Source organism: Dicentrarchus labrax, unplaced genomic scaffold (genome assembly GCF_905237075.1).
Source record: "Dicentrarchus labrax unplaced genomic scaffold, dlabrax2021, whole genome shotgun sequence".
NCBI classification, from domain to species: domain Eukaryota; kingdom Metazoa; phylum Chordata; class Actinopteri; family Moronidae; genus Dicentrarchus; species Dicentrarchus labrax.
Window position 1 is genome coordinate 7807152 of NW_026136705.1, and position 22596 is coordinate 7829747.

Genomic DNA, 22596 nt, shown 5'->3' on the forward strand with positions numbered 1-22596 from the left:
TGCAGGTCAAAGTGATGCTACCCCCCTCCTTGGCTTCTACGTACTGAGGTGGTGTATCCGAGAACGTGGGGGGAGCTGAGGAGTCAGAGGATAGTGGGAGGTTTGGAGAAAAAGAATGAATAAGGACATGTTAAAATGTTTTGACCAAATATAAACTGGATCCACTGCATACCATACTACAGCGACAACTCTTAGTAAAACAATCCAATTCTGAGCACATAGATTCCACTGAAATATTCATTTTTGGCAATAAGCTTTGAACAATCGTTGCAGGTCTCAGTTTACAACATTCAATTAACCCTACAATATTCCCTTAATATATTCTTCTCAAAACATAATAATATAGTGCACTGGCTGAAAAGATTAACCACATGATTGGTTAAATCGTATGTTGTATGTTGCTCCGTGTATGACTGATTTGTCCCTGGTATATTGTCCCAAGAGTGTGCAGGTTTTGACTTACAGGCAGTACAACTAAGTGGTTCAGACACATTTCTGTTCAGGAAAATATGGCTACATTCTGACGGGTCAGCTGTATTTAAAAACCAAATTCTTTGGTGGGAAAATATAACAAATTATACATCTGCTTTGGTGGCTCAGTCTAGTTACAAGTTCAAAACCTTCTGGTCTATTATTGCACTCTCTTTTTTATTGTTAAGCACTGGTTACCCACTGCAAGCATACTGCACAGTGAGTGAGCACTACTCAGTGCTTGCTAAGTACTGGGAAAAACTCCACAAATGAAGACAAAACTGCACTGGTAGCTGAATCTGGCTGTATCAACATACATAACATGATGTGTTAACAAAATATTTATTTTTTGTAACACATACTGGTATATCATGGTTGCCAGGAGACTGTAAGGGAGACTGATCAACTGTCATAAGTTTGGCTCTTTAACATAAATGGAAATGTGGGAAAAACAACTGTTTATCTCAGTTCCATTAATAGGATGTCTTGTCTCCTGAATATATAATAAGTATTTATCTTTGCTCAAAAATGGGCACCACCATCAAGTGGTGAAGCATCTCTGCAGTGAGGGTATGTAAAAGTGAACAGGTTTTGTCTATACATTTAGTGATCATGGATGTAGCAAAAAAACCCAAAAGGCCCTATATCTAGTGATTGGTTTGTCCATTCTGGGCTACTGTAGAAACATGGCGGACTCCGTAGAAGAGGACCTGCTCCCTGATGAGAACCACTCATTCTAAGGAAAGAAAACCAAGCCCCCAGTAATATTGCCAGGCTTTGAAGCCAATTTGACACAGTGGCTGAACCGTGTAATTACAGAAATGGGGTCCGTCACATGATGCACACTGGCCCATAAGGTTACATTGTGAAAGAAGCAGCTGTAAAACAGTGGATATCCCCTGATAGCCCTGATTCATTTCACAAGCAGAAAGTCTAGAAGATCTACATCATTAAATAATTTTATCCCCATTTAAGTTAACGCATGGCTATACTGGAAGTTAGCCAGCTTAGCCAGCGGAAGTCTCTGGTGTGCAGTATGCTCTCATCCCTGTAACTTCTTTACAGCAGGAAGTGGCTTCTTGGCTTTGCGCGCCACTGAGCAGCTTCCATAGGAATGAACAGAGCACTGTCTACAACACTGTATCCATGATACACACTGGACATATTTAGACAATTAAGTCTTAAAAGGAACATTCCCATTTGATAGCAGAAATCTTCTCATTCATATTTAGGAACAAGCTGAGTGTACATAATAGCAGAAGATTGGCCGATCTAACAAATTACCAAGAGACCACTCAATAATGCATGTGTGTAAACCTTTACCTGGCTTTGCCTTTGCTATCTGCCTGGATGCACATGTCCACAGTTTTAGATTTGTACCAGTACAGAGGGTAAGACAATGAAAGCCAGTTATTAAACAGAATGCTTGTCACACAACTGAACAGCAAGCTGAGCTGAGGAATAAACATTAATGGCTCTTACCCCTGGTGCCGTGAGTGCACACACACCAACAGAGCATTCACATGCATTTATATGCAAAATCCACACACATAAACAGTTAATGAAAGCCTGTCCCTGCAAAAATCCTCTGCTGTGACATTTTCTGAGGCAGCAACAGCATTTTTTTAATAAACAGGAGAGCTTGTTTTTGCCCTTGTTCAAGGATACAAGTCCATTGAAGTTGGAGATGCAAAGTTTTCTTCTGATTCTACCTTCCAAATGTGACGTTTATCATCAGACCTCAGTTATTTCACATAAATGTAATACATACAGTATAGCGATGGTGAAATATTACTATTTAAATATATTTAGATAAATGATAAACTGGACGACAGGTTTTTCACCATGCCATTCAGGGCTTTTGAACTTCAATCGAGTGATAGATTGTGATGTACCAGGCATGCTGCATTTTGTAAAAACATTTCTCAAAATCCTCTTTAGCTCAGAGGCCTTCTAGATTAAGGATGGATGATCATACAAGACAATTGGCACGTCTTCCTGCCACAACATACTTAAGCTGTGCTCTCTAACTACCCCACCCCCAATTTAACGTGAACCAACCCCATTGAGCACACACACAGCGATGCCATTCTCAGTGATTCAATACAGATTTCGTTCAGTCATAATTCCTGTTTTGATATTCTCAATCTAATCACCTTAGGACTGAAGCTGATCTGCTTACATGTGTAATCCTGTAGCCTCTCAATTGCTAACATGTCATTCCATCTGCAGCCATAAACCCAGCCATAGTGCTAATGCCATGTTGCACGCTTTGCCACGCCTCAGAGATAGTGACGAATGAGGCACTTCAACTTCTTCAGGGACATTTTCAGAATCTCTATTGATCCATTTAGTGAAAGTAAGTGATCGTGTTGGAACTGTGTTGTGTTGGAGCTTTCCAGTCATTCCCAAAATATGCAATTCCAATACTCTTTATGGACCCAAGTATGCAGAGATATTCACATACACCAGGTGAAAATAACACATTTATATCACATGCAAAAAAGTAAATGTTTTGTGGGTATGTCTGCAAAGGGGAGACCCGCTGGATACCCATAGAACCAATTTTCATTCAGATATCTTGAGGTCCCTTTGAAAATGGACAGTCTTTCCATCGCCAAAATTTAGCCTAACTTTGGAGCGTTCTCGTCTGTACTTTATGTGCATCTTATTTTTGGATTATCTGCAGTTGCTGAAGGATGGAGGATATAAATGACTTTCATCAAAGACTAAAGATGAAGCTATATTAACACTGCATCTGGAATTATCTATATATTTAATTAAAAAACATATTGGACATTAGAACACATTTATTGGTATATATATAAACATCTTTATTACAGCTTTAGAGTATCTTTTGAAATTATTAATATTGTAGTATGACAATATTGTACTTTATTTTTTTTAAATGGTGGTGGTTGGCTTTTATACTGAAGAAAACACATTTATAGAAAACTAAGAAAATCAGTTTATAGAGCTTTGAGAGCTTTTCACCTTTACCGTTTGCCAAAGTTACATTATTGCCATGTGAACTGCAGCTGTGAGCAGGTACTATTTTTATAACTCTCCTCAGTGGTGCATTCAAGGGCAGTGACTCCCAATAATTGATAGCCAGCTTTTTACAAAACATCGCATTCAGAAGTTATGCTGTTAGTTAATTAAATTCAAAAGACAAATGATAAGCAAAGATTATGTTGTGAAAGCTATAGTGTGAATTTATACTTTATATATTTATATTGGAGCATAACTTTTTTCCATTCATAGCAGATTGTTCAAACTGTGTGATGGATTTCCTTTCCCCAAGTGCATTTGAAATCTATGCAAGATTGTTTCTCATGTATATTTCAGTTCAGTGAAATTCATATAAACCCAGCAGCTCCAAGGAAAACGGTTGGAAGTCATGCAAAACATTGGCAAACTGTGGTGTGTTATATATAGTATAGTCACAATCCAGACTATTGGAGATAGGATAGTGCCTATCCATTGTCCAACTGTTCCTCTAAATCTAAAGGATTTGCTTGAACAGCATCCACTAACAAACGTACGTCTCTTACTTCAAGGCCTTACTTGAAATGATGCTCTCCCCCCATTCTCCTCTATAGTGAAACAAACTGGGGATATAACAAATCACTTTGTAACAGAGAGAGAGCTTTTTAAAACATTGAAAATGAATGTCCTTTGCAAAGTTATATGGCACAACACTGTTTACAAGCACGTGACTTCTGCATGGCACTGCCCTTAAAACTATGGATTGGTTCTGCAATGCAGTTTTTTTAGACTAATTGTTTCCATGCATTTTTGAGACTGGCTTATATGCAATATGACTGTTCTAGTTGAGTGAAATGCAGGAAAAACTAATCTGGAGTTTTCCAGCACTGTACTGTGTGCAGGGTGACTGTGATCATAAGTCATTCTTGACTGCATCCTGTCAGGCAAAATCTGCAAGGTAATGAGATGTGATTCATAAATCTGCCAAGGCAGTGATTACCATCAAGAGGTCAGAGTACCATTGACCTATTCTGAGCAGTGGCATATGTGACAGGCAATAAAATGTTAGTGCTAACTGTAGGGACATTGCAGGCACTAGCATAGAAGAACATGGTGTTTATACATTAAGTTTGAACAGTCAGTAAGCAGACTTTGAATAAAAATGCAAAGAGATTGTTGTAATGGATGTGTCTGTGGGCCTGTATTGTGTAAGTATATGCTATGGCCTGGATAAAGAGCAGTAAATGAACAGTTTTGGTTGGTTGTCCACACACTCGCATGTCAATCAAAGATGTTTCTGTTGCTGTTAAAGCTATCACAACAACAGCAATCTCTCTGTGTAACTGCAGGAAGTGACATGAATAAATACGTATCTACTGTGAGAGTAATAACCATGACTTTGTGTGGTCTCTCCACTCTGCAAGCTTATTGCTGTTGTTCAAACCATTTATGTGATTTGTCTGTGTTGATGCACTATGGTAGATTGGCAGATGGTAAAAGAGATGTTGGTATTCCCTATGGCCATGTTTTGATAGGTCTGGGAATACTCACGCTGAGCTGAGCTGTGACCAACCGCCATTCAAGCCTTGCTGGCATGGTGCGAGCGTTTTTTCCACCGCACAGCACGGTGACAGCTCCTTTCATGTCACCGCAGTTGGCATCACATCAGGCCACCAAAATATGGTGCATCTACAATCACCATGCACCATAGAGAGTACAGGGCCAGTTATGATTCTGTATATCTAGACAAACTGGGCTCATTCTACTCTGAAATAGATCTTTTTAAAGTTATAATACGTATATAACATTCCAACATGAAAATGTTATACATTTTGTTGAGTTGTGTACTTACATTATGACAAATGTTACAATGTTCAAACTCAGAGAAATCTGTCATTTTATTCAAGTAATGCAGTGTTTCAACGGTCGTCAATCAATGGCATCATATCCCACGCTACTTTAGATCATCAAACTTCTTCTTTTGTTATGGTTCTAATGTGAGAGACCCCTAGTGGCGGAAATTACATACTGTACATTTAATGTAATTTAAGTTCAAAATGGCATTGAAATCTGTAGTAAAAACTAAAGAAGTCAGATAGAGCACCTTTGGTTAAAATACTAGGCGCCCACTGCTCCTAGTACTCAGGATGGGTTGAATGGTCAAATGAATTTCACTACTGGGATTAATAAAGCATAGCTTTGGTAGTAGGTAGTAGTAGGTAACTAACTTGATCACCATTTTGAAAGCAGCGTTTTGTCGCGGTTGTTTGGACACTCCATTCAGGGCTATGTTTGTAAATCTGACAGTATACCGTATGGCCATAGCAGTGGCCATTGGTCATATCTAAATCTGCTTTTAGACCATGACACAGAGGGGGCATAATGACATTTTCCTCCCCTTTTCCTCAAAGACCTCGAGCTGTGCTGACGAAAAGTGTGTGAATGTGTGTGTTTGACAAAAACAGCTTATAAGAGAGAAAAAGAAAAAAAGAGGGAAGACATAAAGAGGTAGAGACTGAGATAGGATGGCTGAGAAAGAAAGACAGCAACAAAGAGGGAAAACAGAGAAAGGGGCTGTTGTGCAGCATGCAGGCACTGCAGAGTTGTGCTGCAGAATACAGGGATTGCAAGCAGGAGGATGTGCTGAAGCTATTTTTAGGGGAGCAGTTGAAGAATAACCCTGGGAGATATGAACCTTGCTTCTTTGGCATCACCTCATGCTGGATTAGGGGCCTGCACTGTGAGGGAGAGCGAGGAAAACAGTGGGAGTCTAAATCATCTTAGGAGCGTGTGTATGTAGCGAGTTGATTTGTAAGTAACTTTTCATCATCATCTATCGTATCGATAAGTCCATGTGTATTTGTTTTTATGACGTTGGAAGTATTTATTCCGTCATAAATGTGCAATGATTGGTCAACTAATGGCTTGAACTAACGACTACTAGTTCAAGCAGGAAAATACCTAGAATAGAATAGTAACTAGAACTAAAACAGAAGAATACTACGAGTTGAAACCTCCTAGCAATAACTGGGCTGGTATTCCTTTCATTCAAATAAATAGCTTGCACAATAATTACATCATTCTTAGAAACACATCCTCTCTTCCTGCTCATCCTGTTCTCCACTCGCACTCTGTCCGGAAGGAGTTAGAGAGCAATATAAATTCACAGGAATGAATAAGGTATACATTTGTAGAGGAAAAGCAGTGGCACGATATAGCACTCTCACCCACAATCTATATGCACCTCACACCCAGAATCTATATGCAACACTTACTTCTTCAGTGCCAACAGGGCAGAGAGCTAAAGTGCTCAGATTAATCACTGACAACCACTGATGTTTGACAATGATAGGGAGAGGTGGATTGCAAATGGGAGACTATAAATAGAAGCTCTACTGGAGCTCCATGCAGCATGTATGTATGTAGCAGGGTCCTGAACATTAAAGATTCCATCACTGCAATCTTAAGAATATTAGTCACACTTTAAACATATGGTGCTGCTACACCTGGTTAAATGTTCAGCACACTCACAATATTAATATCCAGGTGGTGAGACATAGGTATACAAAGGTAGTACAGCTTTACCACTGAAGGATGTACACCAATGCTGTAAGAACCAACTGTGATTGCTTAATATCTACAGCCTGCCAGCTCTGTATTATTCACCATATTGACAGAAGCTTGCGTGTTCGAATGTGTGGCCTGGGTGGATTCATCCATTGTAGATGACATCTCATACATTACATTAAAGCACATAAAAAGTAAGCTCAATGATTTTTTTTTATAGTGTCTTTCAGCTCTATTTCACACAGGCCTCATTGCTTAATGGAGCTCTTAAGGCTTGACCGTTCATCTTCACAATTCAATTGTCAGAAGATTTGCATGTACACGCTTGGTCAACCATAGAGGAGCTGGGCTAAAAGTGAAATTGTGGACTTCACAATCACTCACATTTACTCCCACTCGCAAATTTAAAAACAAATGCTAATCCAATTAAATACGATTTTAATAATACTCTTATTTAAGAGATCTGCAAAGGTCGCTTCAGTGTGCAAAATATTATTGTTCATGATTAATATCATGTCATTCTGAAGCAATATGGATAAATCAGAATATAGTTTTTTCACTTTACATTTATCTTCCAGCACCTAGCAGTGTTGGGCGGTAACTCATTACTAGTAATAATATTACATTACCAAGTAACTAGTAGTGTAACTAATTACTCATAAATTTCAGTAATAATATTACCCTCCCCAAACAATAATTAGTTACAACATTACTTTTGTCAGCACCACCCTACTGATTTGAAATTCAAATACATCCTTTCATTAATTTTTGTAATCATGGAGGAAACTAGATAAAACTGCTTATATTGAGCAGCTGGAAACTGCCATTACTTTGATTTAAACAAACAAAACTGTATTTTTATGGTCTGAATTTTAGGGAGGGGTCACAATTACTGATTGTTACTAATTTCATGGGGGAGTAGCAGAAAGGTAGTTCAACCAAATATGGTTGGCAGGGAATAATAAGTAGTAGATTTTGAAAAGAGTAATCATTAATAAATTACATTTTTTGAGTAACTATCCTAATACCGCCTATCAGTGTGGAACTAAAATCTCATTCAAATTTCTCTGATTTCAGTCTATTTCCTATTATTTCATCCATCTCTATACATTTATACATAATAAATATATAAATATGTAATAATACAAGCAACAGAGTCAGAGGGATGCTGGGAGGACAGCAACAAAGGTTAATGACAATAAAGTGTCATAAGACAATCTATCATTTACAACTTTGAAGACTGCTGCTGTTAGCCTGCTAGATATGCTAGCTCCTGTAGTTTATGTTTTCAACCCTGCCCACACTTTTTTCCAGCTGTGGCATCAAGTCATTGTTTTTAAGTCACAAATTTGTCTCAAGTCTTTACACTCAAGTACTGAGTCAGAAAACTTTGAGTTTCAGTGCCTAAATATTGTGACCATCGTCAAAATATATAAAATTTTTTTTTGTATTATTTTTTTTTTTTTTTTTTTTTTTTCCCCCCTTTTTTTTTTTTTTTTTTTTTTGGGGGGGGAGAGAATAGCATTAGCTGATTCAGGAATTAAAGGGAAATTAATTTAGTTGCAGCACACTACTTTTTTAAAATCATACTATTTAATCTTTGGGCTTGGGGGAAGGTACCAAGTATTTTCAAGTCAAAAGAGAGTCCTGCATAGGACTGTCCCACCCGACCCACAAACATTCTGACCATTCACCTCCACATAATGGAGATTTCTTATCTTCTACCGTGTCGGCAGCAACTGAGAAAGTTCTCTAAATGTCAGACTTGACCTGCTTTGCTTAATTTGTTGACTCTGTCCCCATCGTTCTAGTGGGTGGGTAAGTTAATCCCGGGACGTGCATCTATTTTTTGATTGTCCGCTCCCACCTGCAGCAAAGTCAAAACCACCCACTCCCACAAGATTAACATTGGGGTCCTGCAGGACCCCAATCCTCTAAGATCAAATCCAGGTGAAGTCGCAAGTCATAGGTGTTAAAGTCCAAGTTAAGTTGCAAGTCTTAGTCTAAAGTCATCAAATTTGTGACTGAGACTTGAGTTTAACACTTTCCTGTTCCTTGTGCTTTTGACAGTAAGGCAAGGCAGCTTTATTCATACAGCACATTTCCCATTCCGATTACACACTAGATAAGACACTTGATAAACATGTCATCTTCAAATAACTTTTTTATTCCAGAATTAGCTTAATTTAATTATTATACGTTTGATATGTGGCCCTGGCCCAAATATCTAGAGCTGGCTTTAGTGAATATCTTTAATGCACTGTGCTTTGGTGACTACAACCTGACGTCTTCAACCACAGATCATTTGATTCTGCACATGCATACTACAGTACATCTGCTGTGTGCAGAACACACCACTGCTGCCATCAAAGATTGGACAACCTGCCTTCTTCCTGCCAGCGAGCACAGGTGGGAGTTTTCCTGCTGAGCTGCATGGGGATGACATCAGCAATCAGTAAAGCGGTAGGGACTCCCCGGAGCCCTGGTCCCCTGACCCCGCCACTGCTTCACCGCTGCCTGTCTCTCCATCAAAGGACCTCTGTTTCACTGAGCATTTCACCGAGTAAACCTCCTCGGCTTCAGCAACCTCAGAACGCTGCTGTCATACATGGCGCTCCCATGCCACCACCTGCCCTCCCTGTTAACTTTTTCCCCTTTAAAAGATGTTAAAAATTTGACGATAAAGGAGAATTCTGTGAAAGCTTTTTTGGATTGCATCGTACAGTGCTGCTACACACTACTGCTGACAGTAGATGGTAAGTGTGGTTGTCACTGCCTGGCTCTGAAGTGGTTACTACCCAACTCCCATTGGCTGCATGCATACATGCAAATATTAATTGCAGCAATTAATAAAGATGAGTCTTCTTCTGCCTGTTTTTATAAACAACCATCCTTTTTTTAGTGGGCAGTTTGACAACACATTCCACGTTATAGACTACTATTTTTGAAGCAAGCTAGCTTTCAGTTTTATTGGTATACTGTAATTTTGCTCTCATATTGACATCCCACCCACACTGGCTATTTCCTACACCTTCACTGACATCTAGCATTGTCTTTTTCTTCTTAGTGAAAAACTAACACTAGAAACTCAGCCATAAATTCAATAGAGAATGTATTTAATTTCCCAACTATTTCCTCACTTAAAGACATTTCCTATTCAACAAAAGCCACAGGGAGGACATTGTGATTACATTAAGATGTACAGTGCATCCAATTTGTGAGGCCTTGTAGTGGGATCATCTTTCATAACCAGACTGACAATATGAACCTGCAGTTTGTTGACCCCTCATACCCAAAAGTCACTCACAGATTTCCATTACTTTACTATATAATGCACAGAAAATTATTTTTTGACACATTTGAGTCAACGACCGATGTTGACTTTGACATTTTGGTAGCACTAGCAACCCAGCTGTGTCCTGTACGACCACTGACTACAACTGACAAAAGTGCTGTGGCAACGAGACACTAAAAGCAGCGGAGGAGTGACAGACACGAGGACAGAAAGAGAAAAGAGGCAGAGGAAGCCCGAGGCCTTTAAACACTTCTGGGAGAGACAGAGCAGAGGCAAGGCGAAGTCAAACAGAACAAGAGCAACACTGATGAAACTGAGCTAATGTGCCGTGACCACGGGGGGGGGTGTTATCTGTTGCGTCTGTTACCACAGCAACCTGCTGTCTGATTAAACATCCAAATGAATGCTTGAGCTACAAAGTGAAGGCGGGAATATTCTTAGTTTCTGTGAGAGTCTCGCGAGTGTTTACACGGGTGTGGATTACTTCTTTTACACTCAGGTGTTTGTCTGGTGCTCCAGAGACACTATCAGTGATAGTGTGTGTGTGTGTGTGTGTGTGTGTGTGTGTGTGTGTGTGTGTGTGTGTGTGTGTGTGTGTGTGTAATCAGTATTTGGACTTCCTGTTATTCACAGTGAAACCAGGTAAGTCAATTTAACTAAATTGTTGAAACTGATAACTTCGAAAATTTTAGTAAAACAAACTCAGTTTTGTAAGTTAAAAAAAAACCTGATCAAGTAGCTTAAGTGAAGTGGCACCGACTTCATTTTGCTATTTTTATTTGTACTGTGAAAAGTAAATACCTAGTAAAAATAACTTAATCAAAATTGAGTTTGTGTTACTTAAGATTTTTTATGTAATCTGTTTCAATTGTTTTTGTTCAAACTTTTTGCAAATTTTTCCTGTGGACATTAAGTCCATGACACTTAAAATTACTAAAGCTACTTGATGAAGAATGTTTTTTTAGCATACACAATTGAGTTAGTATATGTCTGATACTACAGACAAGAGGATGACTATAATGATGATTATTAGTTTTATTGCTGTTAGCAGCAGTGGCATCAGCTACTAAAGATGGTCCCCCTTTTTTTAAGAGCCCTATACACCTACACTAAACACACACACTTACGTCATACATACAGAATTATAGACAGCTGGGATTTTATAGATCAGCCTTTCACAATACTATTTTTTTATGCATACAGACATACAATTAGATGAGCTTAGATAAACTACTGTAATACTGTAAGTAACCCAAATCTGTAAGATATTATATTTTTTGAGTTTTAGAATTTTCATACAGCAAGTTTAATTATAAAGACAGATATTAACCAAAACTGAATAATTTGTAACTGAACAGAAAGATTGTGAAGCTAATGTTAAAACTACTGGAATATTATCAGGGTTCCCACACATCCAGGAAAACATGGATATTTAGAGACTAGTTTTCCAGTCACAGAAACACTTGGAAATTGATTAAAATGATCAATTCTTATTCTGGAAATGTTTATTGCATTTTAGTCCTTCACTCAGATTGGCTTTCATATATAGAACTTGCAGCGATCTTCTCAGCGAACTGCGAGCAGTATTCTCATGACATCCCAATGGAAAAATGTATTGTTGTGGTGAATAAATACACACACAGAAATGTTCATTGTGCATGCAACAAACATTTTCTACTTCTTCTTTTAATTGGCCAATAGGTAACAAAATGAATTTTCTGTAAAATTAAATTAAAATAAGTCTGCAGATTAACATGGAGCGTCCCATAAACGCTGACCACCTACCTGCTATGAACCTAAGACACTTCATCATGAAGCTGTATCATTAAACAGAGACGAAAAAACTGGGTTAAAAAGCTGAGGTTAAATGTATCAATACAAGACCTACCGGTGATATTGTTTGTGAGCATTATTTCTTAAAGAGTGGGAACCCTGATTGAATGTTAAAGGCTAATTATATCTCCATATGAGTATTTTCCACATGTAGTAGTAACAGCAATAGGTATCTAAATTGCTTTGTTCCAACAAGACTGGACCAATGAAGCAGCTCTAAAATTTTGAGGGACAAAGTCGCCCCCACTATACCATGATGGACCCGGTCTTGCTGCAGCTGCATGGGCTCCACTACCTATACTCCTGCCATTAAATAGCACCATTACAAGAGATTTCCCGAGCGGATTCTAAGGATTGGCATCAGGGCCGATCTGGGTATATTTTAATGGGTCTTATCAGCTAAAATAAAGCCGATCACATTCCAAGGCTTTTGTTTATTGCACTCTGCTGTTTTTGTCCACCTCAGCCTGCTAGTGTCGCAGTGAGGCTCTCATTTATTTCGCCTGAGCTCTAAAGTGCAGCATTTTGATGCATGTGTGAGTGAAAACTTTGTCAGAAAAAGATTTGCTAAACTCCTGACGCTAATTATCATTTGCAAAGAGCAGGATAGAAAGCATTCTGATGCTGTCACTGAAATTTTGGATCCATAACTTTTATTCCAGTGTGACAGAGGCTATATATTTAAACAGCATTAAAGCAAGTTAAAGTATTGGACTCAGTAATGGTCAAAAGTTTAATCACAATTTTGACCTTGTAGTCACCAACATTTGTTGGTTCAAGCCTATGTCACTATGTTTTGGCATATTCATATTCCCATAGACAACCAGTGAATCATTTCAAAGGCTTGATACAAAGAGTCAACATACCTGTGTAATAATATCAGTCCACATACTGTATGTACCATATACATATCTGTTTCTCCACCACTGTCTTTCCATCTTCTAAGTCGGATGTTTATAGTGAACGGTGTGAATAATGGATGCTGATGTTACTTACCGTTGACGGTTAGATGCACCCAGCTGCCATTGTGGAAGGTGTCGTACTGCTGCTCCAGCATAAGCACCTTACACTCATACCAGCCCTGGTCGTCCGAACGCACATTCTCTATCCGTAGGGAGGACTTGCCGTGCAGACTGGCCCGGCCTGGTCGACAAGAGGCAGAGATGAGGTGTCAGCAGAAAGGGACACGGGGAGGTGAGAAGGACAGGTGGATTGAATTTAATGAAGGAAATGAAGGGAAGGAAGGAAGGAACATGTGAGAGGGGAATGAATAAAGAGAAGAGAGGAGAGAAACGCCTGATGAATGTTAAAGAGAAAATCAACCTTTGAAGAGTTCAGACATAAATATGCAGGGAGTAAACTGCCGTGTGTTAGCATAGGTGTCTCGGGGTAACATCACAGTGCATAAGGCCTGTTCTAAACAACGCTGCACTGTTAATGTGCAACACAACATCAAAGTAGGACTGCAGTTGGATATGTGCAGTGAAACCTGTCACTTAAGCCTCAGTGTAGCTGAGATGTCCTCATCTCCATGTGTGTGGCGGTCTATTTTGGAGATGCACTGAGGCAAGGACAGGTCATTACTTCCTTTGAGGAGTGGGAAGTGGCCAGCATGACAACAGAGGACCCCCGGGGTTACACAGGGAGTCACAATCCGTCAGAACAGATATCGGCTTTTGACTTGGTGAGCACAGTCGGGAATAGCCGCGTTTTAGTTTTACAGATCAAAAGCTGAAAGAGGGAGGGATTGATGATGTTGCTCCGGGGCAATCTGGCAACTGGATCATAACAGATGGCAACTGGCAATAAGGGCTAAACAAAGGGCTTTCAGGGAGCACGCGTCGGCTCAAAACGTCAGCATTATCAAAGCCTGGCTATCCCTTATTAATCCCCACGCTCTGCCCTATCCGCTCCACTTTGTGGGTATTCCTGACTAATTTTGTGTTTGCCTTCCTAAATCCCCTCTGCAGCATGACACACCAGGTAAGTATATCGGCTGCACTGCCGGCTGTCTCAGTGAGTTAAGGTAGACAGTCAAAGTGATGTTTGTTCCCTAGCCTGTGTGTGCGAGCATGTGTGTGTCCTGGTTTGGCTATTTATATATCAGATTATATTTGTCCAGCTTCCAACCATGTCTGTCTCCTCTCTTGGCTAACTGGAAGGAATTGAGAATGTTAGTGAGTGTGTGGTATGTACTTAATATACTGTATACTGTGTGTTCTCGCAGTACCTGCCCTTTGATTCCACTTCCATTTCTCTTTGTCTGAGGGTAAACACTCTGTCCAAACAGTACTGGATGTCCTTTTTAGATTTGATGTATTCAAGCATAAAAGGTAATGAACAAGAGATCATGCATGAGTGTGCCTGTATAAACACAGGGTACTACTCTGGCCCTGACTTACTGTATGAAAGCGTAGCGGTTCTTAACTTTCGCTATGCCTGTTGCGATCATGGATAAACCTGTGAATGATTACGCAGAGTGAGATGTGTTTAACAAAATAGAAAAGTAGACTCAATCTTGACTGAAGACAAGTAGGGATGTGATGTAAAAATGTTCTAGTTGTCTAAACCAGTGATTTCCAGGTGCAAATGCCAAGGGGTACATGGAAAGACTGAAGAAAGGCTCATCTAATTTGTGTATATACACATCTATACATACAAGGCCCCTATTCCACCAAATTAGTTCTTGTTCTTCAACCGGTTCTGTTCAAGATTCTTGGAACCTTTCTGCTATGTAGCAAACCAGTCACGCTTCCACCAGTTTTGAGTGCAACCATTAGGCCCTTTCGAGATGTGCCAGGTCTGCGCAGAGTGGCGATCGCCACACAGTGCATGCCGGTTAGATTTGTGTTCAACTTGTAAGCCTCATGAGATTGAGGCGGCCACAATTTTTAGAGCCAGGTGCCGCACTCTATAAAACTTCATGGTATTTTATTGCAGCCAATGCCGGTCCCCCTGCTGGCCTTTTCATAGAATGCAGGTTTAAGACTCCGCGTTGGCTTCACTTCACAGACCCGGAAGCTCTGTCCATTATATATACTGTCAATGCTCCCAATACTGCTGAGGGATGAGCCAGCTGATTAGAGCAGTGTGTGTTTAATGAGAAGTTGTGTGATATTCACAACAGCTCTATGGGGAAAACAAATAGTACAACTAAATTTTGAGGCTGTTCGTATCTGTTCAGACTACATTATTTATTCATATACAAACCATTTATTTGGTTTTTATTTACATCCCTAGTTTGAAGCCCTAAGATGAAACAGATTCTTTCTCCATTAGGCAGAGGTCATTGTGAAGAAGTCTTTCATCTTGTTGGGTCTCTTTCTGTGAGAAACAGCTGAGTAATTAATGAAAAGCAGATGTCTAAATAATCTGCAACATGATTTTTGGGGATCAGCAGCTGGAATTACAGAGCTTTTAATGAGTAGAAATGAAGCAAATAGGCAAGATCAATGGTATTCAAATGTCTGCTTTCTAAATCTATATACAGTAAACTGAAATACATGCTACACACCCTGCTCATAAATAGAATATGCCACAACCCTAATAATGATGTATATTATATTTACCACTAGTGGCTGACATGGCCTCCATGCTCTGTGCCCTCTAAGGTCACATCCTACTCAATTATCAGAGACAACAACATCAGTGACATGCTGCTTTCTGCTCGCTCTGTGCAGTGTTCACAGACACTGGGTACATTTTCACACCTCTGACAGCTAGAAAGTGTTGAGCTATTTTGGAGTATATAAAAACAAGTTTTTCTCTTGTTATGCACATCAGTTAGTTGTCATTTGGCTGACAGCCTTTGCTTATGATAGAAAAGATGTTACCAGGAAGAGGTTTTAAGGAAAGTATACACAGGTTGGACAAAAAGTAGAAGAGTTATCATGGTGGATCTAATATTAATTGCATTGCAACGCATCTATCTGACAGCCACACCAGGGCGCCCAAACTTTGTTTTTTATTTTATTTTTTTATTTCTAACAAATGGAGCGAAACCTGCGAGCTAGTTCAGGCAGTCAACTCGAGCTGTGCTGCTATACACACATGACATGCCTCACTCCATAATCACTAACTAAGCGCTCCCTTTCAATCTGGCGCTCTATTTAAACTGCACAATTTCCCAGCTCTCCCTCTGCTCTGTCAATGCCGCTGTTGCCCTGCATCCGTATTGTTGCCTGCTGCTCTGTAAGCCCCACCACCACCCCAGCATCCACCTGTAGGCTCCAGCTAGGGGTTAAGGTATTTTCTCCTCACTCCCCAATATCTTTATGTAACATATCTGCAGGGAGTGATGAGGTCGGAGCCTAGACGCTAAATATGCTATACTGCTGTAATAAACATTTCAAATGTGAATTGGCTGACTGAAATCCAATTAAAAGAATAAAAACCAACAAGGTGTGAGTCCATCTCTCTATACTTTGACTCTACACTGTCTGTGGCTCTCAGCTCCAAGACCTTTGCTTCCTACGTACATAAATGTTTAAAAACGACTCAAATATAGTTTAATTTTTCAAAAGGGATCATAAGGCTCAGTGTGTGTTCATGGGAACAAAGGAATATGTCACCCAGTGCAACAGTGTGACTCACTGATGTGTTTTTAATAGTTTCCAGACACCAATGGAGCTCTATGACACAGAGGAAGAAGATATATAAGGTGTGGCTCCTATTCTCTAAAATACCTGGATTCGTTAAGCTCCACAGCCATGGCTGTCAGCCAACACAACCCTTATTGGATCTTTCATTCACAATCTCTCTTATATTATAGCTTCTCTTTTGTCTCTTTCTGACATTAAAGAAATTGAAATTATCTGAAATTATTTGCATTTGATGAGCAGATTAAGAACTGGATTTAGCCTCAATAAAATGTAATAACCATGTCAATGACCATTTTTATGTTAATGACACTTAATTGTATATCTCTGTCTCGCAACAACCCCAACGCACTGAATGCTCCCATTGCCTGTCTCACCAACATTGATGTCTGGATGGGTACAAACTTTTTAAAGCTAAATGAGGAAAAAACAGAGCTTGTCTTATTAGGACCTAAAGCAGAGAGAGAAAATCTGAACTCAATGCTTGGTGACCTTACCAAACACATTAAAACAACAGTCACAAATTTGGGAGTGATTCTAGATTCTGATCTAAATTAAATGTTTTAAACTTGTGATGTTTCACTCCATATGATGCTACAAGCAGTTCCTGTGTTCAGAAACATATCTATGGGTCCCCAGAGACATGGGAAGTACCCCCAAAATGTATATGAATGCATCCTGTTTGTATTTTACATTATACATTATACCATGTTATACAGTCAGTAGCATCTCCTAAACTCCCCACCATACTTTCTCCCTCATCTACTGATATGTGAATCCTAATTAGATTCCTGACCCTCTTGCCAACTTTATTAGATCTGCTAGGTAATGACTCCTCAACTTTAACTACTAATAACACCTTTCTTGAGCACATCCGTTACTAGTTCTTCTGAGAATGAAGATTAACACAGACATATGTGGAATGTCATTTCAAACAGTGCCTTACTTTCTTTTTTCCTTCTCCCTTCTGTTAAGCAAAATACAGAATTTGCTTCTCTCAGAGTGTTACATGCCACAGATGCACAGGACATCAGAGCAGGCTGACTACATTATGGCAGCAGTTTACGGGGATCCCCACTGTAAAACATTTAGTCCATTTGGAAGAGAATAAAGCTGTCGTACAGATGGCTTTAGTGTGACTGAACAGAGTATATTCTCATCAAAACTGTCCTTGTGCCCGAATGGATGATGTCATCGCCATGCAATAAAGCCCTTGCATTATCTATTGAAACTATAGCGAGAAAGAGAAGGGGCCTATTCACTGCTATAGGGCTTGCAGTCCCTCCTTCTTTTAGGAAAACTAAACCATGCAGAAAAACTGCATTGACTATTTCTTGATAAAAATAGGCCAATTAGGTCCATGCTTTCTCTCACCCTGGGGAGCTGTGACAGTGGGTCAGTATGTTGTTATTAAGCCCTGCAGAGGTATTTTCCTGTTAAAACTTTTAATTACACGCAATTCATTGGCAGGGTTTATTATTTCTCAGGCACACACAAATGTTTCTGGGAGGAGCCTCAATTTTTTACAGGCCAACAATCCTCTGACTGTACATCAGAAGTCACGACCACTGAGAGAAATGTGGCCACAGGCTTTCAGTCACTGTACCAGTGTGGCTGACAGGTAAAAGGTTAATATATTATGATTACTCTTTCTAGCAACATATGACAGCTGCAGTTTATGGCATAATAATGTCATCATTTGTTATCAATGTTTTATAATACTATGTTAATTCTTCATATGCACAGAGGGCAAAGCCCCTTTAATAAAACCTGCATATCATAAACAAGAAATATGTGACATCTTGGATAACTGCCATAATGGTGTTAACAGGTCAGGCAATTAAATGGACTAATGTGATAACAAGAGTCTATAGCCACGCTAGCAGCTCTGTGAGGCTGTAGACTGGTAGTGGTGTTTTAAGCTAAATGCTGAAGCTCTGCTCACATGCTCACAATGGCAGTGCTAAAAATGCTGATGTTCAGGAAGTTTAGCGTGGTCATACCAATTCATCCCATGAGTCTGATGTTGCCAAATACAACGACTAGCCTACAGCATACATGTGTCCCACAGCTGTTTGCAACCACACAAACTAGCCAACATTTGGTCAAGGTCAGCCAGGGAGCTTTGGTTGGGCAATCCCAGCCTGTAATGAACAGCTAGCTTTTTTACAAAGGCTCCTGTATGTTACAAATGTTCCTGCTCTTATGTCCATTGTGCTGTTAATGTGAACCCATGAAGGGTTAATGGTGCATTGCATCCTATGATAAGGACAACAAAAGCCCTTTGATTCTATTGTCATGCAATGGGGTTAAAGCATTACATACAGTTGAAACCAGAAGTTTACATACACTGTACAAAAAGACACATACGCTTTTTTTTCTCACTGTCTGACATGAAATCAGACATTTTTCCTGTTTTAGTTCCGTTAGGATTACCAAAATTATTTCTATTTGCTAAATGCCAGAATAATGAGATAAGGATTTTTTTAGACAATTTTTTATTACTTTCTTCAAAGTCAGAAGTTTACATACACTAAGATTGCTAGCCTTTAAACAATTTGGGAAAGCCCAGATGATGATGTCATGTCTTTGGAAGCTTCTGATTTTAAGGCACACCTGAAACACACTGCTTCTTTGTGTAACATCATGGGAAAGTCAAAAGAAATCAGCCAAGATATCAGGAAGAGAATTGTGGACTTGCACAAGTCTTGTTCATCCTTGGGTGCAATTTCCAGATGCCTGAAGGTGCCACGTTCATCTGTTTAAACAATTATACGCAAGTATAAACACCATGGGAATGTCCAGCCATCATACCGCTCAGGAAGGAGACGGGTTCTGTGTCCCAGAGAACATGCTTTGGTCCGAAATGTGCATATCAACCCAAGAACAAAAGCAAAAGACCTTGTGAAGATGCTGGCTGAAGCTGGTGAGAGTGTGTCTTTATCCACAGTGAAACGAGTACTGTACCGACATGGGCTGAAAGGCCACTCTGCCAGGAAGAAGCCATTACTCCAAAAGAAACATAAGAAAGCCAGATTACAGTTTGCAAATGCACACAGGGACAAGACATTAATTTTTGGAGACATGTCCTGTGGTCTGACAAAACAAAAATCGAACTGTTTGGCCATAATGACCATCGTTACGTTTGGAGAAAAAGGGGGAAACTTGCAAGCCTGAGAACACCATCCCAACTGTGAAATACGGGGGTGGCAGCATCATGTTGTGGGGTTGTTTTGCTGCAGGAGGGACTGGTGCACTTCACAAAATAGAAGGCATCATGAGGAAAGAACATTATGTGGAAATACTGAAGCAACATCTCAAGACATCAGCCAGGAAGTTAAAGCTTGGATGCAAATGGGTCTTCCAAATGGACAATGACCCGAAGCATACTGCTTAACTGGTTACAAAGTGGCTTAAGGACAACAAAGTCAGTGTTTTGGAGTGGCCATCACAAAGCCCTGATCTCAATCCTATTGAACATTTATGGGCAGACCTGAAATGGCATGTGCGAGCAAGGCGGCCTACAAACTTGGCTCAGTTACACCAGTTCTGTCAGAAGGAATGGGCCAAAATTTCTGCCAACTATTGTGAGAAGCTTGTGGAAGGATATCCAAAACGTTTGACCCAAGTCATACAGTTTAAAGGCAATGGTACCAAATACTAATGAAATGTATGTAAACTTCTGACTTTCAAGAAAGTAGTAATTTCCCCCTCCCTTGTGTCTGCTGTGTGTTGTAGGTGTGGTTTTCTCTCCTGCCCTTCAGCTCTGCTATACACACCTTTCTGAAATCAACTTATCAACTCTCCCAGTCTGCTCACCTGGGTCCACACCTTCATCCACCCTTACAGACTGATCTGGCCAGCTATGAACCCAGCAGACAGTTATTTTGGCCATCAGACCACCGGCCTGTCTGGCAGACACCTGTTTCTGATTCTCTGTCTGCAGACCAGTCAACACTGGCTTCTGGTTCCCAGTCGGCGGTCTGGCCGACCCCAGCTCCTTGTGCCTCGGTAGCAGACTACCCTTCCTCATGGTCGTCCACCAGATCTGCTCCACCCATCATGTCTGCCACCAGGCCACTTGTCCCTGAGTGTACTTACATTATCCCAGATGTTTCCAACAATGTTCAAACTCAGAGAAATCTGTTATTTTATTCAGGTAACACTGTGTTTCACCGGTCGCCTGTGAATGGCGTCATATCCCCCTTGTGCAAGCGTCAGTGTCAGTGGGATCATTGGGAAGCTATATTGAGTCGGTCAAACCATCTTTCCAAACTGTGAGGTATAAAGTTATACAAATAAAGATATACATAACACACGCACAAATTTAAGAAAAAGTGCTGCAGTGTTTAAGATATGTGCTGGCATTGCTGTGGGGTGACTGGCATTTTTATGCATCAACCGTGGCACTGCCCCGAGGTAGAAAGATTTTGGGTTGATGTGAAAAATGTTCTGTGCAAAATATTGGATGTAAATTTCCCAACAGTGGGCCTACTGGGAAGTGAGATAGAAAGAGTAACCTAAAAAAAATTATAACACTTGACTGGATTAACCTTTCTCCGTGAAACAGACAATACTTATTAACTGGGAGGTGAAAGAACTCGACTGTTTTAATATAGACAGCTGGCTCAAAGATCATTTGGACTTGGCATCTGTGGAGCAAGCAGCATCGGCTCTTCAAGATCTGGGTAATAGCCACAAAGGATCTTTGAGTTTAATTACATCAGCTTTGAGTGAAAGGCCATGATTATATTTTTTTGTATATTCTTATCTTGAAACCAGGCGGTGAGAGGTAATCACAGAGGTGCAAGAGTCTTTAGCAGGGGCTCAAATTTTGTTTGAAAAAGTTACATCAGTTTTGTTTGTTGTTTTGCCCTTGGTTTCACCCTGAAGTATGTTGTTGGTTTTTGTTGTACTTTTCCCACGTGTTTGTAAATAAATCACTTCACTTGATTGATGGTATTATTATTGGTTTATTTTCTTCTTACATTCCCCCTAGACAGGGGCGTAACATAAATTGGGGGGCTCATCCGGGAATTGAACCCAGGACCTCTCGCACTGAGCAGGATTACTATTGCAACAACACATCATCAGTAAGGTAAAACTAACCTGTCTCACGATGGTCTAATCCCAGCTCACGTTCCAGCCCTGGCCGTATTGTTGTATTATTATTGCTGCATTGTTTCATCTGTGGTGTGTTTTGCATTTTTGTCCCTGTTTTTCATCAGGAGTGTGCCGCCTGTCTTGCGAAAGATCTCTGAAGGCAACCCGTAGGTCCCCTCTGACCGGTCAATGACGTGGGCTCGGCTGGTGGAGTGTCGACTGCTGGTTGGTTCTCCCGGGGACAGACGCAGCATCCGCCGGGTTTAAAACGTCTGTCCGCACAGAATTCTTGGACAGAATACTTAGCAGCAGCCTCCTTCTGTCCTTGGCCGTTAAGAGTGTGTTTTGTAATAGCTTTGTGGTTGGCGAATTGTGGAGTTAGTATTATATTGTTCTTTCGTATGGTTGTATATAGTGGGTGTTGTAGGGGTGAACTGCTATTTGCGTAAATGTCTTTTGTTTTATGTTAAATACGGATTAGTCAGAATTTTGTTTGAAAAAGTTAGATCTGTTTTGTTAGTTGTTTTGGCCTTGGTTCACCCCGAAGTTTGTTGTTGGTTTTTGTTGCACTTTTTCCACGTGTTTGTAAATAAATCACTTCACTTGATTGTTAACTCTGTGTTAGTTGTTGGTTTGGGGATCAGGGTATTATTATTGGTTTATTTTCTTCTTACATTTATGTTGCGCTCCTTCCTCCTTGTTCATATGGAGGTGTTTTTTTTTATATTCTTATCTTGAAAC

General features: G+C 40.0%; 1 protein-coding gene across 4 annotated transcripts in view; it reads right to left on the reverse strand.

Moving 5' to 3' along the window:
* Positions 1-22596, reverse strand: part of LOC127364170 (protein turtle homolog B-like) — a 141235-nt gene that overhangs the window by 78019 nt on the left and 40620 nt on the right. For all 4 annotated transcript variants that reach the window (XM_051401441.1, XM_051401442.1, XM_051401440.1 and 1 more), the window contains exons 3-4: positions 13151-13297; positions 1-75 (exon numbers count right to left, since the gene is read on the reverse strand). The exon at positions 1-75 is cut by the window's left edge and continues 77 nt beyond it. In XM_051401441.1, the coding sequence (XP_051257401.1) occupies positions 1-75; positions 13151-13297 (222 nt within the window). The remainder of the gene's footprint in view (positions 76-13150; positions 13298-22596) is intronic.